This window comes from Tympanuchus pallidicinctus, unplaced genomic scaffold, assembly GCF_026119805.1.
Source record: "Tympanuchus pallidicinctus isolate F22 unplaced genomic scaffold, pur_lepc_1.0 scaffold7, whole genome shotgun sequence".
Lineage (NCBI taxonomy): Eukaryota > Metazoa > Chordata > Aves > Galliformes > Phasianidae > Tympanuchus > Tympanuchus pallidicinctus.
In genome coordinates this window covers 2,793,613-2,820,185 of record NW_026294791.1, presented here as the reverse complement: position 1 = coordinate 2,820,185, position 26,573 = coordinate 2,793,613, and the positions used below count along the sequence as shown (strand labels likewise).

The 26,573-nt window shown below is 52.9% G+C and overlaps 1 protein-coding gene and 1 long non-coding RNA gene across 17 annotated transcripts in view; one reads left to right on the top strand and one right to left on the bottom strand.

The window, feature by feature from the left end:
- Positions 1–3,253: 3,253 nt before the first annotated feature.
- Positions 3,254–6,117, bottom strand: LOC128072798 (uncharacterized). 2 transcript variants are annotated; one of them, XR_008202445.1, is made up of 3 exons: positions 5,367–6,117; positions 4,454–4,684; positions 3,254–3,391 (listed from the first exon to the last, which is right to left on the bottom strand). It is a non-coding gene; the product is annotated as an uncharacterized LOC128072798 (long non-coding RNA). The 2 variants fall into 2 exon arrangements; XR_008202444.1 differs by lacking the exons at positions 4,454–4,684; positions 5,367–6,117 and adding an exon at positions 3,628–4,422.
- Positions 6,118–9,047: 2,930 nt separating this feature from the next.
- The window catches only part of NFIA (nuclear factor I A), a 231,301-nt gene continuing 213,775 nt past the window's right edge, over positions 9,048–26,573 (top strand). For 13 of the 15 annotated variants that reach the window (XM_052666951.1, XM_052666959.1, XM_052666962.1 and 10 more), the window contains exons 1-2: positions 9,155–9,293; positions 13,912–14,443. In XM_052666951.1, coding sequence (XP_052522911.1) covers positions 9,267–9,293; positions 13,912–14,443 — 559 coding nt within the window. In that variant the 5' untranslated portion in view covers positions 9,155–9,266. Of the gene's footprint in view, positions 9,294–13,911; positions 14,444–26,573 lie in introns of all 15 variants that reach the window. The other 2 variants (XM_052666963.1, XM_052666961.1) reach the window with 1 other exon arrangement.

Sequence of the window (26,573 nt, the reverse complement as noted above, 5' to 3'; positions counted from 1 at the left end):
GGGCAGATCAGAGGGGCTGAGGTGCTGCCCGACCGCGCAGGGCAAGGCAGAGCGGCTCTGCAGACAGATGAGGGGGGAGCGCGGCTCCCCGGGCGGGTTGGGGCCGCCTGCCCGCCTGCCTTCCTGCCTGCCGCATCCTCCTCCACCCCTTTGTACAGCCCAATTCCCTGTTCCCACACTCATGCGACCGTCAGAAAGCGAGCGGGAAACCCGCATCGCCTCCGCTCGGAGGCTTTAGCTCACGCCGCTCCTTATCTCCCGCCGGGTCCGCACCCCTCCTCGAGGCCGCGGGGCCGGGCGCGGGGGGGCCGCGCGGGGGGCGGGCGGCGGCGGGATGCGGCCTGCAGGGGGCGCCACGAGCTGTGCCGGGCCGCGCCGCGCGGGGCAGGGGGCGGCGGGGGCAGCGCGGAGCGTGCAGACGTGCGAGGAGACATGCACGGCCGGGCACCAGCGGGCGGGTCTGCGTACGGGGTCGTGGCTGCATGAGTGTCCGCAGGCGTGCGGCTGGAAGTGCCTGCGTGCAAACACGCGGAGCTGCAAGGTGCGTGCACAGATATGCACACAGTCACGCGTGCAGACATGCAATCATACGTGCATGACTCTGACCATATGTGTGCACGCAGCCGTGCGCTCACATATGCATGCATGTGCCTATCGTGCAAATGCAGACACACACGTGTGCACACGGATGGATGTGTGCATAAATTCACACGTGGCGCTAGGATTGCTGACGGGGCCCAGTCTGAATGAGCCTGGGTTTACAAACAGCCTTGGTGCAGCAGTGTGGGGCAAGGAGAGAGCTCAGGGCGTGCTGAGCCTGGCTGCGGGGTGGTGATGTTCCAGCAGTGAAACTCCTGTGCCGTGTGTTGCAACCCCGCAGCAACAAACTGGAATTATTTATTATTGTTTCTTCTTATTAATTTAATTAAGTTCTGTCGGTGTCACATTTTTCCTTCGTATTAAAGGAAATGAAGTCAACATCATTAAAAGGAGTGGGATAGGCGTATGCCAAAGTATTTGTAAGAGCACGTTAAAAATACCCCGATATGAATTCCAGCTGTCCTGCGAGCGCTGCTGGGAAACGGCGCAGCTCTACACGGCCAAGGGCTGTGCGGGTTGCTTCTGCTGGGGAGCAGTGTGGTGCTCTGCTGTAGAGCTTTTGGAACCCAGTCCCATCCCTATGGGCCTTCGGTGTGTCTTTCAAAGCAGGTTTTGGGGCTGTTTGCAGTGAAACACGAGTTGTATAGCTGGGGACATGTGGCTGGGGTGGCAGTGTCCCACCTGGCCCAGCAGATGTGGGGCAAACGCACCCCAAAGTTTGGGACTCAACAGTACTGCAAGTCTGGAGGCATTCCCTGAATTCAACACGTGAGGAAATATTGGAGCTCAGTGCTGCAGCAAAAGCGACTCTGGCTTCGTGCAACTTGTGTGTTGGGTTATTGCAGGGTGGGAGGTGAGCCCTGGGGCTGTGTGTGTGAGGGGGACCTGCAGGTGCTGGCCCCCAGTCACAGAGTGCCACCACGTGTCTGTGGCAGGGTCTGTTCCTTAGCGATCAGGGACGCAGAAGGAGGTGGCAGGAAGAGTGCTGCGTGCCCAGGGAGAGGCCAAGCCTGGATGTCCCAGGGCCAAAGCCCTAACCCAACTGATGGCTGTTGGTGATACGACCTTGATGGCCACAGAGCAGCCTGGGGATGAGAAGTGTCAGCGAGGATCCCGTAGCAACCTCCTGTAGGACTTGAGGATCCTTATGGCTCCTTTCCAACTTAGGATATTCCGTGATACTATGACACGTGTGTATGTGCTGAGCATACGTGTGTGTCTGTGTGCATGCATGTGTCTGCTGTGTATATAAATCTTGTGAGTGCATGAGTATGTGCAGTATGTATATGTGCTGTGTGTGTGTGTACACGTGTGTCTTGTGCAGATGTGTGTGTGTGCAGATGTGTATATGTGCTGTGCATGTGTGTGTGTACATGTGTGCATAGGTATAGATGTGCTATGCATATGTGCATGTGTGCTGTGTGTGAGTGGCAGTGCAGAGCAGTGCAGAGCAGTACGGGGCAGTGCGGGGCAGTGCGGGGCAGGGGGCGGCGCGGGCGCGAGGTGGCTCCGATTCCTCCCGACCCCCCCGGTGCCGATGGGGGCTGCGCTGGGGCCGGGCCGTGCGCTGGATGTCTGCCCCCCGCCTTCGTGGGGTTATTTCTCTTTTTTTTCTTTCTTTTTATTTATTTTTTCCGGGGGGGGTGGGAGGGGGGGGGCGGCTCCCGGCTCGCCCCAGTCCTCGATCTTCGCATGTGCGCGGCGCCGGGCGCGGAGCGGAGCTGTGAGCAGCGGGACTGCGGGGCGGCACTGCGGCAAAAGCGGGGGGGGGGGGGGAGGAAAAGAGAGGAGAGCAGAGAGGACGAGGTCGGGGAACCCCCGGCCGGGGGCGGCGCAGCGCGGGACTTGCGCGGGATTTGCGCGGAGCGGCGCGGCCGGACCTGCGCGGGCTGCGCTCCTTGCTCTTTTTTGCTTTTTTTTTTTTTTGTTGTTGTTGCTGTTATTTGTGTTTTTTTTTTTAAACTTGTTTTTGTTGTTGTTGTTGTTATTGCTTTTTTCTTTTTTCTTTTTTTTTTTTTTCCTTCCCCCCCCCCCTTTTTTTTTTTCCTTTTTTCCTTTTCCTTTCTTTTTCCCGTCCCCCAGAGGACAAAGGCTACCACTGACTCCACCAGCGGTTGAGGAGGCAGAAATGGCAGGTTGCGAGCTTTCTTTATTTACCCCCCTCCCCCTAAAAAAGATATAGATACCTCCTCCCCCCTCCCAAACCCCACAGCGGCGAATTCCCATCGCTTCATTCCCCTCCTCGGCCCGGCATTGCGGTGCGGGCACCCACCGTGCGCCGTCCTCACAGCATCCGCAGCCGCGGGGGGGGACACACACGGACACCGCGTCCCCTGCAGCGAGGACCGAGGGTTAATCCCATCTGTATCCGCGTCGGGGGGAGCGGGGAGGCAGCGCGTGGTGCATCGCGATGTATGGAGGATGTATGCGGCTATTAAAGTGACGTGGGAAAAGATGCTCGGCGAGGGGCTCCTTCTGCGGCGGGGACAAAGGGAAGAGGGGAAGAGATCTTTTAAAATATTTTCCATTCATAAAAATGGCAGAGAGCTCATGCAGCAGCTATTCCTGCGTCTGAGCGAGCAACTAATGCGGTCCCGCCAGCCCCGGAGATAATTGCAGTGTCGGTAGAGACCTAATAATACAGCAGCACATGTAATTTTAAACAACACCTCATTGTTTATTGGGATGTAACTTTCCCGAAGTTTATCTGTAGCATTAAGAGATTTTACGCGCAGAACAAATTGCAAATGAGCAGCTGCGGGGCGACGGAGCTCCTATATTTAGCCACGATCTGAATCAGAAGAGAGAAAAAAAAAAGAATAGAATATCAGTAAGGAAGCGTTCAAAGGAGGAGCGGGGCTGGGGGTGTCTTTCCCTTTTTCCACGGAAGGAATCCACCCATCGCCCGCACATCCCCGCGTCCCTCTGCTCCGACGGCCCGAGCGCGGAGCAGCCATGGATGGCTTTTTGCAGGAGCCCCAACCATCCCCGGGCCTGCGCGTCCCGACGGGAGCGCCCACGGCTCACCTGGCTGCCGGCACCCTGAGTGCAGAGATAGGGCCGACACGGCGCCGCCCGCACTGCGCTCCTCCACTGAATTCCTTGAAAGAAAACTTGAGGGAAAAAAAAAAAGAAAAAAAAAGAAAGAAAAAAAAAAAAGCCAACTGAACCCAAAGCCTCGCCGCGAGCCCCGGTGCCAACGCACAGTGCCCGTCCCGGGGATCGCAGTCGGCAGCGCTCGCAGTGCGGCAGCGCCGTGAATTGCAGCGCTGCTCCGCACAGCTCCGGCTCTGGAGCACGCGGCTGGCGCTGCTCCGGGCACCGGGCGCAGCTCTGTGCAGCACTGAGATGCGAGCAGTGGCTCTGCTGCACATCTGGGTGCGTGCAGCCTTTGTGCATTGGGTGCACACAACTTCCATCTGAGCCTCTCCCCCCCTGCAACGGTGCAGAGCTGTCTGTATAATTCAGCGATACAGAGATGTGAAAAGTTCCCAATCAGCCCTGAGTGCATCGCTGTTTAATCTCTACGATTTCATTTCGTTTCATTTCATTGAGTTTAGTGAGTGACAAAGGGGAGGGGTTCTAAAGTACCACATTCGTTCCCGTCCCTCCTTCCTACAACCTCACCCCCCGCTGAAGAACCCTCATTTAAGGCTGAAAAGGGTCATTATTATATCAGAAAAGTTGGAGTTGGGAGAAACTGTGATGGAAACCTCCCTGCTTTCTGTCTGCCAGGACAGAGCCCAGAGCTCAGCCGTGCCCCGTGCTCCTGCCTTGGAAAAGGGCAGTGGGGAGATGTGTAGAGGAATGCCTTGCGATGCGCTGTGCCAGAGGAGCAGTGAGAAACCCACACCTGTTGGCTGCTGCCCTCCGGCCCGCGGCACTGCAGATCTGCCTGGAAAGGCCCTCGGATTGCTGTGTCCTCTCAGAGCTTCAGCACAGAGAAGTGGGGGGAAAGCGACTTGGTCTGTAGGTTGCTGTGGGGTTCAGATCGGTTTTCACAGCTGGGGAGATCACGTCCAGCATTGAGGGCCAAACTGTGCTGCTGCTGCAGATGGAGTGGTCTGCGCTGTGTTCCCAGTTCCTATTAGGCATAACTCGTATCACCTGGATGCTGTAATGCCTAGAAAGCAACTTCACACAGCCTTGTTGTCAAACCACTATCAAATCTCAGCTTTTCTAAGCAAATCCTACATGTAAAACATCCCGATGTGGAAAGCAGCAACAATAGAAGTGCTTTCCTTTTGAGAAAGGTATTGCATAAATATGTCAGCGTATGTGTGTACCGCACTGCCAGAAGCACGGTGTTTGTGCACACACATGGCCACACTGCACTCATACCTCTCTGGTGCAAACTTTCCTGGTGCAGTTCTCTGCTGGAGGCCGAGCTCAGCACGTTGCCAACTGCTGGAGCAGGGGGTGGCAGCGGCACTCATGCCGTGCAGAAGCTGCTGCAAGGAGCCTGCTGGTCCCCAGCAGTGGTCACAATGGGTGAAAACATTTCCGAGGGCAACAGAATCTATCTGTGCCCCTCTTGTGGATGCCAGCCCTGGTGACACCATGAGTGTGAGGGAGTTAGATGCAGAGTGCTGAATTCCATCCCATTTCTATGCCTTAGGGGATCCCAGATCCCAAAATTCGGACACTTTTGGGGATGGGCCTCGGTGCAACCCGTTATCCCACTCACCAACAGGCAGAAATTGCTGCGTGCACAACAGTATTTACACACATTTAGCGGCATGAGGTGAGAATTTCCAAAAACATACCTTAGTTTGCTGATTGAATTCTTCTCCTCGGAATGTGGAGATTGGAGCTCCTGCCCAAAGCTCCTGGCTGGGGGCTCGGTGCCACGGCTGTGACTGCGTGATGGCAGCGCATGGCTTCAAGGGCCCCAATGGGAGGGGACTGGGATGGATCGCACCGATCTCTGGAGCCACCTCTGCCAACAGAATCCCCCCATCCATCCCCATCTGTGGCGATGCCAAGGGGCACAGTGTGCCATTGTTCCTCCCTCTGCCCTGCAAGGTCCGCAGTCACACCCGTCCCTCCGGGTGACAGCCATCCCTCCCACCCAGAGCTCTCTTTGTATGCTGATAACATGGTGGAAATCCCTCCTCGTGCTGCTTTTCACCGTGTGTTTGTGCAGCACGGGGATGAGATGGTTTCATTTACGCCATGTGCATCCCTCCATCCGGAGCTGGCCAAGGGGGGGTCACTGCGAGGTGACCACAGAAAACCACAGCCAACTTTGGGGTCATTTCTTTGGGGCCGTTTCTTCGAGACCAACTTTGGGGTCACTTCTTTGGGGCCAACACTAAGGGTTATTTCTCCCATTTTCTGCTCTCAGCTCAGTGCTCTGTGTCATTAAATCCCATTAAAAGCACTCCATTTGGAGAGCTCACCACTCTGCAAGTTTGGTTAAAAAAAAAAAAAAGTGATGAACCTTCAGACCCCCCTTCTATCCCCCAACCCCCCCATCAATCTTGCAATGTTATCATGCACGTGGGGGCTCCCAGTTCCAGGGCTCTGCTAATGAAGGGACCCGTGCAGACCGCTGTTTGTTTGCCTGCATTTCTCACGCCCTTTGAAGGTTTTTTTTCTGTCTTTTTTTTTTATTAAGTGACTTTAGCAGATTGTACCCTCGGAGCTGTGAATAATAGCGTTGTTCTGCAGAGCTGGCCGAGGCGCGTTAAGGCTCACAAAGCCAGGAAATCCTTTCAGGGATGGAATCAGGGCTATTTTGGGGGCTCTGGGTACAGTGCGCACCGCTCAGCACCGCTCTGCTGGGAGCAGCCTGGGGGGGGCTGTGGGGTGCAAACAGGGGGGTGCAATACAAGAGGGGGTGCAAAGCCATGCTAGGGATGGTGCAAACCAATGGGGATTCAGTGCAAGGGGGGGCAGTGGGGTGTAAAGCAAAGGGGCACAAAGCAAGGGAGGGCGCAGTGGTGCGTAAAGCTGAGGGTGCAACGGAATACAAGGGAGGATGCAAAGCAAAGCAGGGAGTGCAAAGCAAATTGGGTGCATTGCAAGGAGGGTGCAAAGCAAATGGGGTGCAAAGGGTGCAATGCGAGAGACGGGGCAATGGAGTGCAAAGCAATGGGGGTGCAAAGCAGAGAGTTACAAACATGGGGCTGCAGGCAAACGGGTTGCAAAGTGCAAGGAGATGCAAAGAACTTGGGATACGAAGCAAAGTGGGGGGGGGGCTCTAAAGCAGGGGGACGCAAAGCAGAGGGGTGCAGAGCAAAAGGGGTGCAATTAGGGGTTGTGCAAAGGATAACAAGCAAAAGGGGGTGCGAAGCAAAGTGCAGTGCAAAGCAGGAGGAGGGTGCGAAGCAAAAGGGGGTGCAAAGAACGGGGGTTGCAGAGCAAAAGGGGGGGGGGGGGTGCGTAAATCAGAGGGCGTAGAGCAAGGGCCATGCAGGGACCGGGGGTACGGAGCAGCCGGGGGGGGCAGCTGCCGCCAGGTGAACCCCTGCGGAACCCCTGCTGCGCTGCCGGACCCCCCCCCCCGGGGCTGGGAAGGGAGCCGAAGGGGAATTGGGGGGGGCGGGAGGGGGCGGGCTGCGATGCAAATCGCTGTTCCGGAAATAGGCGGAGGACAAGGTTGGGAGGGGGAGGCGGGGGGAGAAGCAATGGTTACTTCGGCAAAGTCGCAGCGCGGAGCCCCGCGCCGGGCGGCCCCGGAGGGAGGGAAGGAGGGGGGAAAAAAGGATAATAAAAAAAAAGGGAGCCGAGGGTGAGCGGCAATTGGCTGCGGCGCCCATTCTCTTCCGGGTTCCCAACGGCTCAAGTTTATTTTAGCGATTAGAAACAATTTTTGCACTAAAGAAAAAAAAAAAAAAAAAGCGTCGCCCTGCGCAGGCAGCGCCCGGCCCCGCGGTGCCGTTATGTGCGGGCGCTGCGCGGGGTTTGCGCGCGGGGTTCGGCTTTTTTCCCTTTTTTTTTTCTTTATGATTTTTTTCTTTTTCCAGGGAGCGCAGAAAAGCGCTGAGCTCGGCAGATTCCCCCGCTCCCCCTCAGCCCCCCCCACCCCCGAGCGCCGCCCGTACGTGCGCGCCCGCTCCGTGCGCGCCGTCTGGAGCCGCCGCGGCCGCGCACAAAGACGCGCAGGGACGGACCGGGGTGCAGACCAATGGGAGCGGCGGGGTGGGGTGACGTAGCTCCCCGCTGACCAATCAGCGCCGGGGGTGGGTGTTGCGACGTTTGAACTCCCCCGGGGGGAGGGGCGCACCTTTTTTTTTTTTTTTTTTAGGCTTTTTTTTTTTTTTTTTAACCGGGATTTATTATTTTTTTTTTTTTTTCCCTTTTCCGACAAAGTTGGGAACGGAGCGGCGGAAACCTCCGGATTTAGCACCCAAAATATTAAGAAAAAAAAGAAAGAGAGAGAAAAGTGCTATTTAGAAAAAAAAAAAAAAAAAAAGAAAGAAAGAAAGAAAGAAAGAAAAGAAAAGGAACAAATGTTGCGATTTAGCAAAAAGCTGAGTGGGGAAAAAAGAGCACCAAGTTGCGCTTCCACCCGCGCAGCGCTGAGGAAACCCCTTCTGGCTCGCTTTATCCCCCCTTCTTCCCCGCCCCCGCCCTCGCCCTCCTCGCGTTGCTCTGCGCGGCTGCGGAGCGCTTTGCGCGCAGCGCTCGGTCGCACCCCCAAACCTAGAGGGCGCAAAGAGCCGTCCCACGGCCCGAAAAGTTCCCTGCGCGGGGGAGCGGGGGTCGGGGGGGTCGCGCGGGGGCGAAAAAGAGCGCTGCGCGCTGCCCCCCACGGTATTTTCAGTCCGAGGAGCGCAGCGCCAAGCGCGGCCCCCGCTGCGCCCTTTGCCGTCGGGGCAACGGCGGTGGGAAAACGCCGTTCCCACGGGACGGCCGGACACACGGACACACGGACGGGGCTCCCCTCGCGCGGGCTGGAGCGCGGCCAAACCCCAAAAACCCCAAAGGCTGCCGCTGCCAAAACAATGCGGGGCGGGCTTGGAGGCGCTTCTCCTCTACGGAGCGGTGTTACGAGCCGGGAATTGAAACGGAATTCTGTTCGCGATGCTCCAGCCCTCCCCCCCCCCCCCCCCAGTTATTATTTTTATCCTTATTTCTATTCTAATTTTCATTCTTATTTTCAAAGCTCACTAAGCACCGCACGACAAGTGCCAGCGCACCGGCAAAGTTCCGACGGCCGCGCCGCTCCCGCTGCCCCCATCCATCCCCGCACCCCGCCGTGCCCCCCCACCCCCCCTCCCCTCTCCCGCAGCCAAACTTTGCGCCGCGCGCTGCGGGGCGGAGGGAGGCGGTAGCGCCGCAGCCCCCTCCCCGCCCCTCCCCGCCCCCGCGGGCGGCGCAGAGCGGAGCGGGCGCGGAGCGGGCGCGCAGCGCGGCGCAGCGCAGCGCAGCGCGGCGCGGCGGGCGCTATGCCTTTAACGGCGCGCGGGGCAGGCATGCCGAGCGCGTAGTGCGGGAAAGTCGAGGCGGGGTTAAAGTTCAGCTCATGGAGCGGCTCCGCGCTGGCTGCAGTTTGGCAGAGTTGGAAATGTGAAAGCAAGAAGCAGGCTCGGGGCTCCCCCTCCTCTCCTCTCTCTCTCTCTTTTTTTTTCCTCTCTCTCCCTCTCTCCCCCCCTCTCCCCCTCTCTCTCCTCTCTCCCGCACACGCACACCTCCGCCCGCAGCCCCCCGCAGCAGTCATGTATTCTCCGCTCTGTCTCACGCAGGTAAGCGGCCGCGGGGCGCGATGGGGCCGCGCTGCGGGGCCGGGGCCGGGGCACGAACGCGGCCGCTTCGCTGAAACTTCAACTTTGTTGCTTTTCCCCTCTCCCCCCTTTTCCCGCACGGCCATTTGTGTCGGCACATGGCTAATGGCGCCTACTTATTAACGCCGTAATTAAGAGCCGAGGGGCTGCGGGACGCCCCCCGCACGCCGCGCCCCGCCGGGTGCTTGGTCATCCGCGATCGATGCGGCGCCGCCGCCGCTCCCCGCGCCGCTCCGCCGCGACCCCGCACCGCACCGCGGGGCTCCGGGGGGGAGGGGGATCCCCGCCGTCCCGCCGCTCTCCTCCCGCGCTCTCCCCGCGCGATTTCCGCGCGCGACCCCGCCGCGGACCCCCCGCGCGCTTCAGTGCAGGCTGCACCGTCTTCTCGCGGGGGTCGCCCCAACTCGTGCCGTGTCCCCCCCCCTTCCCGCACCGCTCCCCGCCCGTGGAGCGCCGCCCGCGCAACTTTTGCGCCCCTCGCGTGCGCGGGACGGGAGGCTCGGGCCGGGGGGGTTTCGGCCCGCGGTGCCCCCGGGGTTGCACGGCCGCACGGCGCCCCCCCTCACCCCAACCCCGCGCCCTGCTGCAGGACGCTAAATTGCACACCTCCAATTAGCAGGATATAATGGTTTAACGAGGAAACGCTTTGTGGCGGGCTCCTACCCCAGATTATTTCCTCCTGCAGGAGATTTTGACTCCATTATTCTTATTAATTTAATTTGAATTTTATTTTATTTCCTATTTTTTTGCCGGCGAGAAAGCCTCTCCGGGCGCTTTCCGGCGAGAAAAGGCGACGAAACGCAGCGAGAGGGCGGGAGCCGCCAAACTTTATCCCCTTCCCTTTGCCGGCCCCCCCCCGCCCCCGGCCCCCAGTGCCTGCAGCCGTAGGGCCGGGGCTCAGGGCTGCCCCGCACACCGCAGCCCGACCTGGCACCCACGGCCCCGGCTGCCGCGGGGGCACAGCGCGTCGCCCCACGTGCGGGGCTGGCAGGGCCTGGCTGTGCCATGGGGACACGTAACCCCGACCCACAGGATGGGGCTCTCTGTCCCATTCCCCCCAATGCTTTATTCTTTTTTTTTTTTTTTTTTTTTTTTTCTTTTTCCTTTTTCTATTAGAAAATCTTGCATTCTTGTTGCACACTTGGAAAAGTGAGGCGAGGGCAAGAGGCCTCCCGAGGAGCTCCTTCCTTCCCTCCGCAGCCCCGTTGGGTGCTCCCTGTCAATCCCGATAAGAGTGGGGCACCCTTCTCCATGGCTTGGCTATTTTTCCCTTCAGGATTCCTATTTTTCCCTCCAGGATCGATGGGAGCTTTTATCAGTGGGAGTTTGGGAAGGGAGATTTTTTTTGTGTGCGTCTTTTTTCATTTGGGTGAAGTTTTGGTTCAGATTTAAAGGGAAAGCGGTTCAGAAAGGGAGACACAGACATCAGAGTTGGAACGCGTCGGTTCCAGCACTGTACCTGGATGGCACCAGGTTTTGTGTCATCTGTCAGGAAAACCCCAGCGCTGTCCGTGTCTGCAGAGGATCTCGGAAGCGGTTGGGGAACATATGCCCATCTCCTAATAGATTTACAAGCAAACGGATTGTAAAAATATTCACAAGGGTTGCTGCGGCTGGCTTAGGTTCGAGAGGATCCACAGAGATACAAGTGTTTCTCAGGGCTCCTGCAGGTTACCTTGTTTCCAGGCAGTGCTGGGGCTCTGGCTGCGCCTTCTGCCCTCTCGGAGCAGAGCTGCTCAGGGCCGAGGGCTGCGGCCGCCAACTTTGGGCACCGTGCAGCACAACTTTCCTCCCTCACGGCTGCCTGCACGCAGCCCAAGGGCTCAGCACCCGTCCTGCTCACACGCTATAAAAGTTTCCCTTTGGGCGAGTTTGGGGACAGGCAAAGCCCCTCTCCTTTTTGCTCCTTAAACCCTTTCTCTTTCTGCAGCCAGGCTGCGGTCAGCTCTGCACATCTGTTAGCACGCTTGCACTGACACACTTCCGAAACTTTTTTTTTTTTATTTTTGCTATAATAATACCCCCAAAATCAATAACGGCGCTGTGCAGACCCGCTCCCCTCCCACCTCACAGTCCTGGCGCTTTGCTCTCTGTGCCACGGTGCCGGCCGAGCTGCAGGCTGTGCCGTGCCGGGGCTGCGGGTCGCTGTGTGAGCCATTAACCTCTTCTCGCCGCGCACCATTTTGAGCAGCACCCGGAGCCTGGCACGGCCGCTCACCTCCCGCTGCCTCCAACCCCTGCCTTCACACCGCCTTTTTTTTTTGTTGAATTTTTTTTTTTTTTTTCCCCTGGCTCTTTTCAAGTGGTTGTTTTTTTTTTTTTAAATAGATATATATTTTTTCCTGTGTTGCCGCTCCCTCCCCGCTCAGGTTCCCGCTGTAGGAACGGGCTGCAGCGCAGGTTACAGCAGCTCGCTCTTGGATGGCGTCCAGCGTCGAGCCAAAAAAGTCCCGAGCACATGAGATCCGTCAGGACAAAGCGCTGCAGAAAGCAGAAAAGTTGCAATATTTCAGCCCCACCAAGACGTGCTCAGCGAGCGCTCTGCTCGCAGCAGTGCTCCCCGCGGTCCGGCAGCGCTCTGTGTGCACAACCAGGACCCCACAAAGGCCTTTTCCCCCCTAAGAGGGGCAGGAGGAGCAGGAGCTGGCTTTGGGGTTTTGGCAGCTCGCAGGGAGCTGCGGTCCGTCTCCTTCCCTCCCTCGTAGGAGAGACAGAGCAGCTCCGCGTGCGCCTTCGCCCACTTTGTGAATCTGCCGACTGCAAACTCTTGGCAATCTTTATTATTTTTTTTTTCCTCCCCCCCCAAACTTTATTGAAATTTGAAACTATGATCTCTTCCATCCAGTACAAGATGGGAGAGGAGGAAAAAAAAAAAAAAAAAAAAAAAAAGGAATGCGTCAATCATCAGAGTGATTTATTTTATTTTACCTGCTTTGGTGTTAATGCTCATCCATCGTCCTGTGGTTCCTGGGCTGGGTGGATGGCTCTGCACGTTCTGTGCTCAAAGTAAAAATGACCGCTGTGACAGCGCTATGGATTGAAGTATTTACAGCGTAAGGGCCGTCAGAATCAGTGCGGGGGAACCTTGAGGGAAGTCAGTAGGAGCTCCTGAGTTAGGGCAGCGTCTGCTGATGAGTATTTCTGCTACCGAGTGCTCAACTTCTCATCATTATTTGAAAAGAAATAGAACTTCAAATAATGTTATCAGAAGGATGTGATATTTCTGTTTTTATAATGGCATTTACAACCCAAAATGATTTGGGTCGGAAACGCTCCACGCGATCATTTCGGTACTCAAAAGTTAACTAATGTGAACCCCAGCGCTGCCCTGCGGGACAGGGCAGAAACTCTCCCGTGTGCAGCAGCTGCTGTGCATCCCCGCAGGGCCCAACATGAAGCCTGGAGGCGCCCGGCCCTGCAGCCATGGGATCAGGCCCTGCAGGCAGTGGGATGAGGCTCTACGTGCAGTGGGATCGGGCCCTGCAGCAGTGGGATTGGGCCCTGTGGGCAATGGGATCGGGCCGTGCAGCAGTGGGATCGGCCCGCAGGCGCTGTGACGTGCGCTGCGCTCATTCATTTGGTGTAGGAACTGAGAGTGCGGCCCCAGCATGGCACTGCCTGGGTCGATCCCTCTGCTGGTTTACGTGGTGCTTTTTGAGGACATTGATCTATTTCTGCATAATAGATCTATATCTGTATTTTTTTTTACAAAAGTAAAGGGGTCTTTCTTGCATTTTTTTGTGGTCAGCAGCACTGTAACTGTGATTACTTTGTGCCCAGGCAGAGGGGATCTGTAGCACATCCTGGCACAGAGCAGTGTCTCTGGATGGCAAAACTAACTTTCCAAGTACGGTGTTTCTTTTTGGGTGTACGAAAATACAGCCTGACACAAAAAAAAAAAAAAAAAAAAAAAAAAAAAAAAATTGGCGTGTTTGCATGAGTTGTGCCAAGCTTTTCTATCACTGCGCTTTTCAGTTTTTTGGGTCTCCTTTCAGTTTACCAAAACTCTTTGGAATCCTAACATGCAGCAATGTCAGATTAAAATTTTAATTTTTTTTTTTTTAATGGACTGTAATCCTCACCTTTTTTTTTTTTTTTTTTTTTTTAAATACTATTCGGTGCTTTTTAAGATTTCAGCTGGGCGGCCGCGGCGCTCCGTCCTCCAAGCAGAGCACCGCCGCCGTGTTCGCACGCACGGCTCCACTTGCGCGTTACTGTACAGCGCGCTGCCATTTCCAAGTTATCTTTGGGAAAGTTTCGCTATACTTCAGACTTCCCCACACAAACAGGGATTGGCATCCGAGCGTTCCGAATTTGCCAAATTGGCGGGCACACGCTGGCGACGCCGCAAGCAGCGGGGTCAGGGAGGGAGCAGAGGGAGATACGCGCTGCGAGCGGCCGAGTCCCCGCACCCAGCCGGCCCCGTGCCTTTAACTCCTTCTGCCCTTTTCTCCACCAAACTGGGGCTGGGGGCCCGATCCTGGCCCCGCTTCTCCTTTCAGGGGGTCGGGGCCGCTCGGCTCTTTTCGGGCCTCGCTGTGCTTTGCGTGACACCGACGCTTCTCTGTGACTTTTTCAGGATGAATTTCATCCCTTCATCGAAGCACTTCTGCCTCACGTCCGAGCGTTTGCGTACACATGGTTCAACCTGCAAGCCCGAAAGAGAAAATACTTCAAAAAACATGAGAAACGCATGTCAAAAGAGGAAGAGAGGGCCGTGAAGGACGAACTCTTAAGTGAAAAACCCGAGGTAAAGCAGAAATGGGCGTCCAGACTTCTGGCAAAGCTTCGGAAAGATATCAGGCCTGAATTTCGGGAGGATTTTGTTCTCACAGTCACAGGAAAAAAGCCTCCGTGTTGCGTCCTTTCCAATCCAGACCAGAAGGGCAAGATGAGAAGAATTGACTGCCTTCGCCAGGCAGATAAGGTCTGGAGGTTGGACCTCGTTATGGTGATTTTATTTAAAGGTATTCCGCTCGAAAGTACTGATGGCGAGCGCCTTGTAAAGTCCCCACAGTGCTCTAACCCCGGGCTGTGCGTACAGCCCCACCATATAGGAGTTTCTGTTAAGGAACTCGATTTATATTTGGCATACTTTGTGCACGCCGCAGGTAAGTGCCTTTCTATACCACTTCTCCACCTCGCGCGTCTGCGTCCCGGCGGGTTTGGTGCGGGCGGGAGGGAGCGCGGCCCCAAATCTGCCCTTCTTCACCGGGCACAGCTCTTGTTTTCCTGGGGTTAATGGCAGTTTGGTGTTTGGGGCACTTTGCTCAGGTATTATCCAGGCTTCTTTTATTTTTCTATTTTTTTTGTGCGGTGGAGGGAACGCGGGGAGAATTCCCAATTTTTTTTTTTTTTTTTTTTTCATGTTTTACTTCTAAAATTAACTTTGTGCCTGTTATGCATGAAGCGGTTGTAGAGGGTTGGGATACCCAAGGTCAGGGCTACCAGGCATCCTCACCTGGAGAGATGGGAAAGGGAGAGGAGCCCCAGTTGGCAGCTGGAAGGTGCAGATAACAAATGTGAGGTTGTCATTTTGGGTAAAAAATTGGGGAATTGAGGCCAAACCTTTTATTTAAAAAAAAAAGACAACCTTGAAACATCACAGTCTATACACAAAGAATTTGGTCTGTTCTTGAAACGAATTCTTCATTGAATAATACTGCGCCTGGGGAGGGCTGAACTGTTTTTATATGTGATGAAACGGGAAATGCAGGGGTCCTCCACCTGCCTGGGGTTGCCTCAATGTGTGAGAGGGTGAGCAGAGGGCTGGGGTGGAAAATAACATGGCATCGTGTCTCTGATGGGCAATTGTGCTGCAGAAAGATGTGAGCAAGTGCAGTGCTGGGCCCTGGTCGTCCGATACACGATGTAGAGAGGATGTGTGTAGGGCGGATATAGGACATGCAGGTTGGCCTGGCTTCAGGCTGGCCTGCAAGTGGAGGGGCTGGGCAGGCGGAGAGAGCAGGGGGCGAGGGCGGGATCATACCCATGCAGACCCCGTATATATAAATATACAGGAAACATAGCAAATTGCAGCACTGGGAGTTGGTGTTTCCAACACCACGTTGTTTTGGAGGGGTGCGTAGGAACTTTTGGCCATTCCAAATTCTCCTGCCATGCCCTTGCAATGCAGCCCACACTGGGGCTGACCGTGTGGCCCTCCTCATGCCATCCCCACAACCAGCACCCAGCCCTGCAGCATGATTGAATCACGCTCACCTTCCCGCCGCCCAAAGGCTGTATTTGCTCTGTGCTTTGTTATGTGGCATGGAGCAGGGATTACCGTCTGCTGTGAACTGAGCAGAGAACAGGGCCAGGGCTCTGCCCCAGGCTTTTAGGGTTTTTTAGGATGCTGAATACTGGTCCCTATTGCATTTCCTAAGTGCAGAGCGGCCTTCTGCGCAGGGCGAGGGTTGCCAGCAGAAAGCAGAGGCTGGGTTCAGCCCGCAGGGAGGATCACAGGGACACAGGATGGGGAGAAAAGGGGAAATCCAGGCTTGGGTGCTGCAAGGGGCCAGAGGTTCTCTTCCTGCTGCAGCAGCCAGGCAAGAGACGCCGTAGAAGTTCAATATTGTGATTAGGAATATAACATCTTATCAGCGTGCTGCTGGCAAACACTACCCTTGATAGCAAACTGATGTGTTTCTACGCTCATCATCAACGGGCAGCGGCCTCACTGATTGTTGGAGCTGCTTGCTGTAGATCGTTGGTGCAGAGCTTGGGACCTCAGTGCTGCGGATTCGCAGGGTCTGTCTGCAGTGAGCAGTGGGTGCACACCGCGCCGTGGTTCCGGCTGCAGCACGCTGTGCTCGTTGTGCTGCGGGTTTGCTGCTGCACCGCCACGCTTAGGATGGATCGCGGGTCAGGCGTCCCCTGTGTCGCTGCACAGAGGTGTGCTGGAAGCTCTCTACCTTTTTTTTCCCCTTTTTTCCTCTCTTTTTTTCACCCCTCCGAGGTATCCCAGCAGTCTTTGTTGCACCTGAACATTGGCCAAGTTGCCAGCCATTGGTTCCCGCAGACCCGCAGTAATGGCAGCTTGTGCCATGTGCGCAACAGGAATGGTACAAAAGGAAAATATTAAGGGTCCTTTGTCTGTAGCTCCATCAGGGCCGCCTCCAGCAATGTATGGACCGGGTAGCTCTGGGGAGGAAGGTGCCAGCACTGATATTAGGTAGGCCGGTCAACTTACATATAGCGGATTTGACAAGCATCTGCTATAGTACAGAAGATTTGTAAACACTAAACAATGTTTTTACCTCCTTAAAAGTTTTGAGAAGTTGCCAGTATTGGCAGGAGGCACAGACTCTGAAACGTGCTTGGAGATATGTGCCAAAACCATTGTGACCTTTTCACCCGTAGTGCTTTTTCTTCTCTCTCTCTCTCTTTTTTTTTTTTAACTCTTCTTTTTTTTGAGGGAGCGTTCCCTTCCAAGATGCCTTATTCGAGATGACTTCAGCAGCGAGATGTCCCTCTCCTTCTAAACGTGCACCATAATTATTGCTTTGAATCCACGCTTTTTCTTCAGTAGGCACTATCATCTGTAGGAGAACACATGTGCTCAGATTTAAATAGTGCTTCTCACAAAGCTACTGAAATCAATTATTCCCTTTAAGAACTGGCTAGAAAGAGAAAACAAAAACATGCAAATACACAAACGATGTGTCTTTTTCGTTAAAAAAAAAAAGGAAAGGAGAGGAAAGGAAGAACGGTGTTCTGTGAATTAGAGGTTGACCAAAAATGTATTGAAATTTAGAGTATTGCTCTCAGTTTGCAGTTTCTAATCTGCTTAACTAAAAGCAGGTGGCATTTTCATACCCTAAACTTGGGTTTGCTTTTTAGTTTTCCCTTATTCTGCACTTGTATCAAATGACAAGTTGGAAACCATTGTGGCAAACCGTTTTCTTTGTGGGAGTCAAACAGTAAAGCTAATTTATGGCCAGTCCTTTACCAGATGATCTGTATCAGAATCTGCAATATACTAGGCACGTGGCAAGGTCACAATTTAAGTTGTTAAGGTCACAACCTTAGCCACCAGGCATTTGACCTTTTAGATAAAGTTAACCTTTGTTCATTAGTAGGCACTCAACCGAGAACTTTCAGGAGTTTTTTACTGCTTTGGAGTTCCTTCTGCTAATGTGATCAGATTGGAGGAAAGGCTCGCCATGGAAGTAGTTAAATTCTGTGCAAGGTCCCAGTTCTGCAGGCTCTGGCAGTGGGCAGGGCTGGATGCCGGGCCGGGGAGCGACGCTGCGATGCCCGATTCTGGCTTTTTTGGAGGGCTGCCGTCACTGTCCCAGGCAAGTTGTGCTAGCCAGGTGGTTCTGGGGGAGAAAAGCTTTCGGTCTTTTGGAAGGACGTTTAGAAATCTGAAATTTAAGGAAAAGCTGGAGATGGCTGTTTATTTCAATGAGCTATTTTTTCTGCTTCTCTTAATGTTTAAAATAAGAGCCAGAGAAGATGCAAAAAGTCAGCATTATTTCCGCAACTGCAAGAATTCACTGAGCGTCTAAATGCAGTCCGTGGCCATTGCCTGGGCAGCAGTGTATGGCACACGACCTTGAACTTTAGGTGGACCCATTGGCAGATTTAAAACATTTCTACTTGGAGCACCGCAGAGAGGCCCCAGTCAGAGTAAGGCAGAGCCTGGCGAATAAAGCAAGGGGCTGCAGATAGCCGAAATGCTGCGGAGGTATCGCTTAGCTCCAAGTCTGAGAGGTACAGCCCGCTTTGCACCGTGATCCTTTAGTACAATTGTTATTGATTGTTGCTGCATTAATCCCGCTAATAGCCGCGGCCGGCCGGCGGTGCGGCGGTGCGAGAGGTGCTCTGACAATGCCGTGCATCACGGAAAGAGCTGCCGCAGCATCTCCAGCTCTGCAAAAGTCTGGCGTTTGGCTGTGCAAAGTATTGCTGGCTCCTATAGGACGCACACCATATTGTTTACTTAATTATGCCGTGGCGAAGGCTCGTATTTAATTATTTAGACGACTTCCCCGCTTTGCTGTGATACCACGTTTATTATTTAATTTAAAATCAAAAGGGCCGCGCTACTGTTAGTATTTGATGCATTTTACTTTTGTTTTGGCTACGTTATTGTCATTCCTCCGTACAGTAATCCAGATCGCCGTGATATGCAGATTGGCCAGATGGTCATGTTAACAGATTGAGAACCCACTTCCCACTGCTAAAGAGCAGGTGTAAGATCAGTGGGTTTTTTTTTTCCCTTTCCTCCCAAGTTTCAACCAAAATGCTCTTTAGACAGCTCATAACGGTAGTTAAAAAGAGGCACATTTCAAATGGTGTTTGTTCTGTGAAGATAATATGTAATAGACATGTCGTTTTTACATGTATCTGAAGACTTTTAAAGCATCCGTGACATTTCATCTGCATATAAGGCTTTTGAAAACCTAATTCCAATACACGGTTGTTCCAGCGTGCGTCAAAACCAGTCTTTAAAGTTTTGTTTGTGATGTTAATAGACCCTGTGCCTTTCTGCAGAACATGGGGCTTATTGCATTGACTCTTACCAAGCCGCTCAGCCAGCCTTGCAGCCGGTGTCGCGGTGTGCTGGGCTCCCTGTGCACGGCCAGGGGAGATCTGGGGACTCACTGTGTGTTTTTTTCATTTCCATCAGTTTTGGCCGTTCAGTGACATGTATACGTTCGAAGAAAAAAAAGTGAAATGAAGTCCTCTCGTAGTATTTCTGCGCTCAAGGAAGAACAGGAGAAGGCAGATTTTGCATTACTTTAGGCTGGTGAAACATCCCTGTATGGCAGCAGTGCTGGAAGGCTGCATGTGTGTCCCACGTGGAAGTGGCTGAGGGCAGCCCCAGCTCCCAAACACGGCCGCGCAGCAATCCCACACCCTGCGTGGCACAGAAAGATATCTCCATCTATCGGCGCTTTCTGTGTTGGGGCATGGGGCGGGCAATTGTGCGGGGCAGGAGGTGACAGGAGCAGGATTTAGGTCGGGACAACTGCGCTCCCCGTGCTGCTGTAACCGAGCCGGTGAGTATCTGTGATAATGCGGACACTAAGTGGTGCGGCACTCGGGACGGCCTGCTCCGTCCCAAAGCCCTGGCAGGAGTTCAGTCATGTGGTTTAGCTTTCCCCTTTCTCCAACAACAACAACAGCAACAACAAATAAACACTGGGCGAAGGCGTGTGCGATCTGCTCAGGATGTTTTCCAGGTGATGGGGCAGGCTGCCGTTTCCATGCCTTCCTGCCCGGAGATGCGGGGCTGGGAGCCGGCCTTGGCCAGAGAGCAGCGAGCTTTGTGTGCTGGTGAGAGCGTTACCCAACGCTGCTGGCTTGTCTACAAGCGACTGCACTTTTATATTTCCCTTCTTTTCCACCCAATGATGAATAGCATTAATTTAGATCTATTTAAGGCGAGTGTGGGAGAAACCACAATCTTTGTTGTGGTCACTGCTGTACACAGCGGGGCTGAATGTTTCTCTTGGTTGAGGCCTCAAAGCTGAATCTGGAGAACCCAAAACATCATGTCAGCTTTTCAAACCCTTGAAAGAGACAGTGGAATCCTAATTGTTCATAAAACCCGCTATTTATTATTACGATTCTGTATTTTCAGTCTTTCTCTCCATTCGGATGTAAAGGAAAGGGCATCCCTTGCCTCGCTCCCCCTCCCCTCAGTGCTTCCCCTCGGTGTCCCAGCACAGCCCCCGGTCCCAGCCCTGCTCCAAGGACGGTGCACCCACAGCGCTGCCTGGGGCTCTCGGGGGCCATCCCTGCTGGGGCTGCTGCTCCTGGGCCGTCCTCGCCCGGTGCTGCCCCCGCACTGCACGGCCCGGCGCAGGCAGGAGCTTGAGCAGCAGATTGAATTACAGGCTGTAAATTCAGGGCAAATTATTTTAGCTTCCTAACAGCAGCCGACCCTGCGTGTTTCCTCACGGCGGTGAGGACTCTGGGTAGAGAAGAGCTGTTGGTAGGACTGTGTCGATTCGTTTTTTTCCATCCGTGCGGCGTTCTTCTCTTCATCTGTTACATCTGTGGTGATTGTCGGTTAATGGTAGCCACCAAAAAGACAGCTCCATACCCACGATAAACAGGGGAGCTTTGTCCGAGCCAGTCTTTCTGGGGGAGCATTCTGTGCCCTGTTCTGACAGCCCGGTGGGTCGCTCACGGCAGCGTAGTCCCACTGGAAGAGATATTTACACATCCTGGGGAAGTGCTTCTGTGCTCCACGCTGGTGCCCTGGCGTGTGCTGGCTGGGTGAGCTCAGCCCCGCTGGAAGCCTGGCAGGATGACATGGCCACCGCAAGGTGGGCTCGTGCCCGCGGGGTGCGCAGGGCCCTCCATTTTGTGTGCCAGCCTCGGGCATGCGAGTGCAAAATGGAGAATGGAGCGGCTCACTGTGTTTCCGTTGGTCTGGCTTTGCCCGCAGATTGGGGAAGGTTGGCCGGGGCTGGCCTGCTCACCGAGGAGCTGATGGAAACCTTCCATTTTGGGGAAAAAATTGCCAACGATTGGCTCTTTTTATTGCTGGGTCCGTCCTGCGCGCTCATGCCTCTGAAGGCAGCAGGCAGGCAGCTCGCTCGCTCCCCTGCATTTACGAAGAGCGCCCGTAGCCAGGCGTGGAGCTGATGCTGCCCTGATGGCACGCAGGCCCTGAAGCAAGGTTGGGGGGTCTGCAGGGTGTCCATCAATGTATTCCTCCTGGGTGCCGCGCTCCTCGACGTCCCATGTGTCCAGCTCAGCATTCCCGCATCCCCCGTGGGCTTCGGAGCACATCCGTGCTGTTGGATGAGAGATAAAATCGAGACGGGTTTAATGACATGCTATTCTGAAAGTTTCCTGGACTTCATTGTTCATAACTTGGACCCGGATCGGGTTATTTACACATGAGGATTAAAAAGCTGCAAACTACTGTGTGATTTTGGGGCTGAAAGCAATTAGCATATGTGGGCAGGAGGATACACGGCATGTCTGCGTTCCTTTAAAATATAAATCACCGTTATTTAATTACGTTTTGAGAGGGCAGATTTAGGATATACTGCAAAATGCATTACCTATTATACCAACATGATAATCTTATTAACCTTGCTTTCTACTTTTTAATTTTATTGTGCACCCTGCATAACTCTTATGATATCAAAAATAATTACTTGGAGAATACATGATGTCAGAGGTCCGATATGACATTTATCTTCACAAGTGAGGAGACGGCTATCTTGTGCATTGCATAACAGCATGGCAGGCATCAGACAGGGCCGCATGGGGGAGAGGAGGTGAAGAGGAGTATCGTCAGACGTTAATGTATATGCATGCATTTGCAGGCTTGTGTTATAGCCAAGGGTTAGCTCGACCAAACTTGCTGAAATTTAGCATCATCGGGCCTCCCTACGCTCCTTGCAGTGTAAAGCCTGAATGTCATACTTGCATTTGCAACACAACGCTTTTAGGTGAGCCAGTATTTCAGGGCAGCTCCATGCATTCAGCTCTGATCCACCCAGTTGGATTCGCTGCTAAAACCTGCGCCTTCCATACCGTTCCGACCAAGGGCAGTGCCTACCTCTCCCTTTCTCTGTCCTTCTCTCCTAATGTGTGATATGTGTTGATATTTTCCCCTTATTTCATGAGGGAATGGGTGAGGGTGATGGGTAAGGGAAAACAAATGCCATAATAATATCCCTTTTCAGAAGAATATAGTTTAATTTTGTGTGTGCGTGCAGCAGCTGCCATTGGCAAGCTGTCGTCTTTGTTGCCATGGGCTTTTTTTTTGCATGCGTGCCAGAACATGATTGGATGTTTCAGCATGTTCATGTTTTGGGGTGAGATATATCTGTAGTGAATCACAAAACTGTCATTGGACTGGGGGGTTTCCAAGGCAGGGTCAATCGGCCAGGTGAGCTGATAGTGCCTGGTTGCTATCTGCTCAGGTCTGCGGTACAAAACCTACTGGTTTTTCAATGATGCAAAAAGGTCACTCAAAACTATCACTGTGTGAAGGGTTTGTGCACAGGAGGATGCGTCATGGAGGTTTCCTCCAGTGTGGCACCCAACGGTGGAAAAGCCAGCGGTGTCATCTGGGGTACCAGCAGTGCCTTTGTTCTGCCCATCTCACCTGCTTGGTGCTGGCAACCCATTCTGGCCAGCACTGCGGTACGTTGCGTGCCTGGCTGGTGGCACTGGTGGCTTTGTGTACCCAGCGACCCCACCCAGCAATGCGCAGTCCTGCTGCAGGCTCAGGGACTCACTGTGCTTTCCATGGGACATAAAACCAATGCTGCGCTGTCTGCAAGAGCTGCGGGTTGCAGCAAATCCTCCTGACCCTGCCACCGCGGCACTGCGCCGTGACCGCAGAGGTGTAGCTATTATTCCTGCTCTTTGGTTTCATCCATTTGTCATATTAATAACATGACTCATAGCATTAGCAGCTAAACAAGAACGAAACCCTCTCTACACCATCCTCTGTGGTGCATGTATCCCTTCTGGTCCCAGCCCTCGTCACCTCATGTTAAGGTACTTGGGAGTGATGCCTACAGCATCATCCCTATGTGCACAATGCATTGGCAAGCTCAGGAGAAATATCTCATCAGAAAGCATGTCAGTACAGCACCCAGGCCTGGAGCAGTCCTACCTGCAGCCCTGGGCAGCAGGGAAGTTTGCAGGGCTCGTGCAGGTGGTGTGCAGCCTGTCGGATGGAGGCTGCGGGACGGAGAGCTGAGCACGGAGTGGGGTGTTGAGACAGCTTTATTCATGTTGTGTTTTTCTGCGCCTACGGATTTAGTCTTGTGTGTGAGGTACAGATAATGAGCTGCATGAGCTTTGCAATAAACAGCACGTCTGGTTAAATTACCGTTGGAATATTTTGGTGTTTAAAGGCAGTACATGTGTTACAAAATACCTTGTAATGCACTGAGCGAGCAAAGTGAACCCCTGTAAAGGTATCAAAGGCAAGTAAAGTAGTTGCTACATTTATTGTCAAGATAAACACTAACTGGAGATTTTAATATCGAAGTACATTGTCAATCAGATTTCATCCTAAGGATATTCACTGAAATTCTTGTCTGATTGTTTTACCCAGTACGGCTTTAATTTGATATGGAAGGAAACAGCCAAATCGCCGACTGATGCTGGAAACTTAGGGTAAAATTTTAATTTAATTCAGTTCTTTTTTCTTTCTTTTCTTTTTTTTTTTTTTTTTCTTTTTAAGGCAAAGTAGTTTCAAGTAAATTAGAAGAATGAATTCTTTGTAGCAGGATGCTTTTCTAAAGCACAGCTATTGTAGTGATCTCTTTTAGGCAGAGATAGCCACTGCAATGCTCGCATTGTGTAGTGACAAGGACTTTTCCTGATGCGATGAGGACTTCATTAAAAATAGCCAACGGACCTATTTACATCCGTTACTGTGTTCAAAAGTAAAAAGTAGTTGTTGCATAGCGATAAAGTAAATCCCAAACTGTTTTGTTTTAAAGCTCCACAAATGGCTTGTGTTGTAGGGAGGACTGGCATGACCAGCGGCCGCAGCCTTGTGAGCGTGGGTTGGGTCTTGTGCAGCAACCGAGGGGCAGTCAGGCAAGGAGTGGGGTTTTGTGGTCAGGGTGGTGTTGCTTTGTTCCTGTAGAGGACCTCAGCTTCAGCTCTGGTCCAGCTTACTCTTAGGTAGGTGCAGCTACAAACACCCCCTGTGAGGCTTGGTGCTTTGCGGGGATGGACACACACATCTCTGAGCTGTCTGCTCTTTCCAGTATGGGTACATGAGTGGGATGGAGAGGCACTGTTTCTTTTTCTGGTCAAAAGCTAGAACTCAAAATCATGATATTTTGAGTGCAGACCAGTTGTCTTCCATGTCATACTTTTTTTAGTAATAAGCTCTTGTATGAAAAAGGGAGGTTTTATGTCCAGGGCATGAAGCCACAGGAGAACAGCATGAGAAGGGTCCATGTCCCATCTCGGCTCTCTATGCTCATACCAGTGAGGAGCTCCTTGTGGGCTCGTCGCTCCTGCCAAGACCTCTGTGTGTGCAGGGCTGGGACTGAAGGACACTGCGCTGCGTGGTGTGGGGCAGGATCCCCATGGCAAGAGTAGCAGTGGGGAGTTTCCTGGGTGAGGCTGGCTGCAGGCAGGGTGCTCCATGTCCTCCCACTGTAGTTAGGGGGCTGCCAGCATCCCCGGGGCAGAGTGAAAAGAGTGGGAGCTGAAAAAGAAAATGGGATGGGTTTGTTCATACAATTCTGCAACACTGGGCAGCAGCGCCTTTGAGTGGATAAGTCTGCTTTGAGAGCCTTGAGAAACTTACTCTGGTCACACAAGCAGTGTTTAACATTAATACTGTTTCCTCAGTAAAAGGGATGATGATTTCTCGGCCGCCACACTCGTGTTTCTGCTCGGCCTTCGTCTGCCTTAGCAACTTTTGTAGGGAACTTTTCAGCTCCACGATGGATGCTAGGAGCCACCGGCGCGGTTCTAGGACGGATCAGTGGGCACGAAGGCTTTTAACATCATGATTGCCTTCCTCTGCTGATTGCTGTGATGACCTGTTTGTTTGGATTATATCTCTTTTTTTTTTTTTTTTTTTTTTTTTTTTTTTAAAGAAAACAAAGGAAGTACAGTGCTGTGCACAGAACAGTTATTAAAAACAGTTGGGAAGCATATAAAAGGTACTGTTTGTGTGAGAAACGGGACAGCTGTGGTGGTCTATTGGGAAAGTGTGTACAGATGGTGGTAGGGAGGGGAATGATGACTACATGGCTGATAAATGAAATACAAAAAAGCATTAAATTGGTGATCTTTTTAAAGAGTACATTTTTGGTTAGCATTTTTGGTGCATCATTAGGGCTCTTTGTCTGCCTCTTATTTAGCCAGGAAGTGCGACCATCTTCACGCATTTGCGGCTCTCATTTTGTTTACAAATAAGGAGTCCGTTTAATAAATTACATACCATGGAATTATTAAAGAAGATAATGAAGCGCAGGGTTTTCACAATGTTGGGCAAGATGTGGGATCATCCCAAAGACCCCACAGTGCCACGAACACTGTTGGGCATGAATTAGTTATGGTCGCACATGGGATTTCCTGGAGCCTACCCGGGTTTCTTTGTTTTGAGAGAAGTGGGAGCAGCAGTGTGCGCGAGGCCTCGGCGCTCCCAACCTCACACCAGGGCACAGCAGTGCACGCTTTGCCTTCATTTTATAATGCTGGTCAGCCCTGAGGGTGATGGCAATGCAACGATTGGGGTCCTTAAGCGGATCTGTAAAAGATGTCCCTTTTCCTGCGAGCACCAGGGAGGTGCTGGCTATGGGCACAGCTAGGCGGGCTACCAGCTCCTGCTCTCCCTCTCTGGGAACACACTCGCAGTTTCACTTCACCTCTTGCTGCTGATGCAGCACACTGACAAATTCAAAGCAGTGGGGTCTGGAGGGTGGCAAAGAGGTGGCGGTGGGCAGAGCACCATGGGCTGCAAAACGGGGGCTCAGGAAATCTCCATAAGAGGAACATACCCAGAGGGAGTTTTTCCAAAGCCTTGTTGGCTGCAGGTTCATTTATGCTCTGAATTTTGTTGATTTAAAAACCATCCACAGGTTTAATACCACTACTTTGGGGATTGTTAGCTTTCCTGACATTCTATCACAGACACATCTTGTTGCCTGGCTTGATGAATGACATGTTTCAGTGTGGCTTTTTTGGGGCCAAGTAAATTTTCTCTTGCATTTTCTTGAAATGTAGGGGGGGATAAAAAAAAAAAAAAAGAAAGATTTAAAAAGGTTTAATGTGAAGAAAATGTATGACAACTTGATAGATTGCTTGGGACTTCAGTGCAGTAATTGTACAAAGTAGGTTGGGATTTTATTTTACAGATGCAACGTATTAAGAAGAACAATAGACAAAGAGATGTAGAGCATAGGGCTGAAGAGACCATCTTGGCCAACCTCTGCAAATTTGTTCCGTATTGTGATTATTTAATAGCACAAAAATATGTTTACTGTAGTAACCCTGCACGTTTTCTTAGCTGATCAGATATGGAGTTATGTTTTCTTTCATACACCTTGCCCGTAAATATACCTCTTTAAAGCAGAACAGACCGTTTCATGGCAAAGGGCCGATTCAGCAGTACCTGGGCAAATGCCTCGAGCCGATTCCTTCCAATACATGTTTTGTTTCTTGACAGTATGACCTCATCCACTTCTGTAGCTTCCCTAGGTGCAGAAGTCCAGGAGGCCTCGCTGGGGCTGTGCCCATGGGTCACACACAGACAGGAGAAGCAAGTCACTGCCA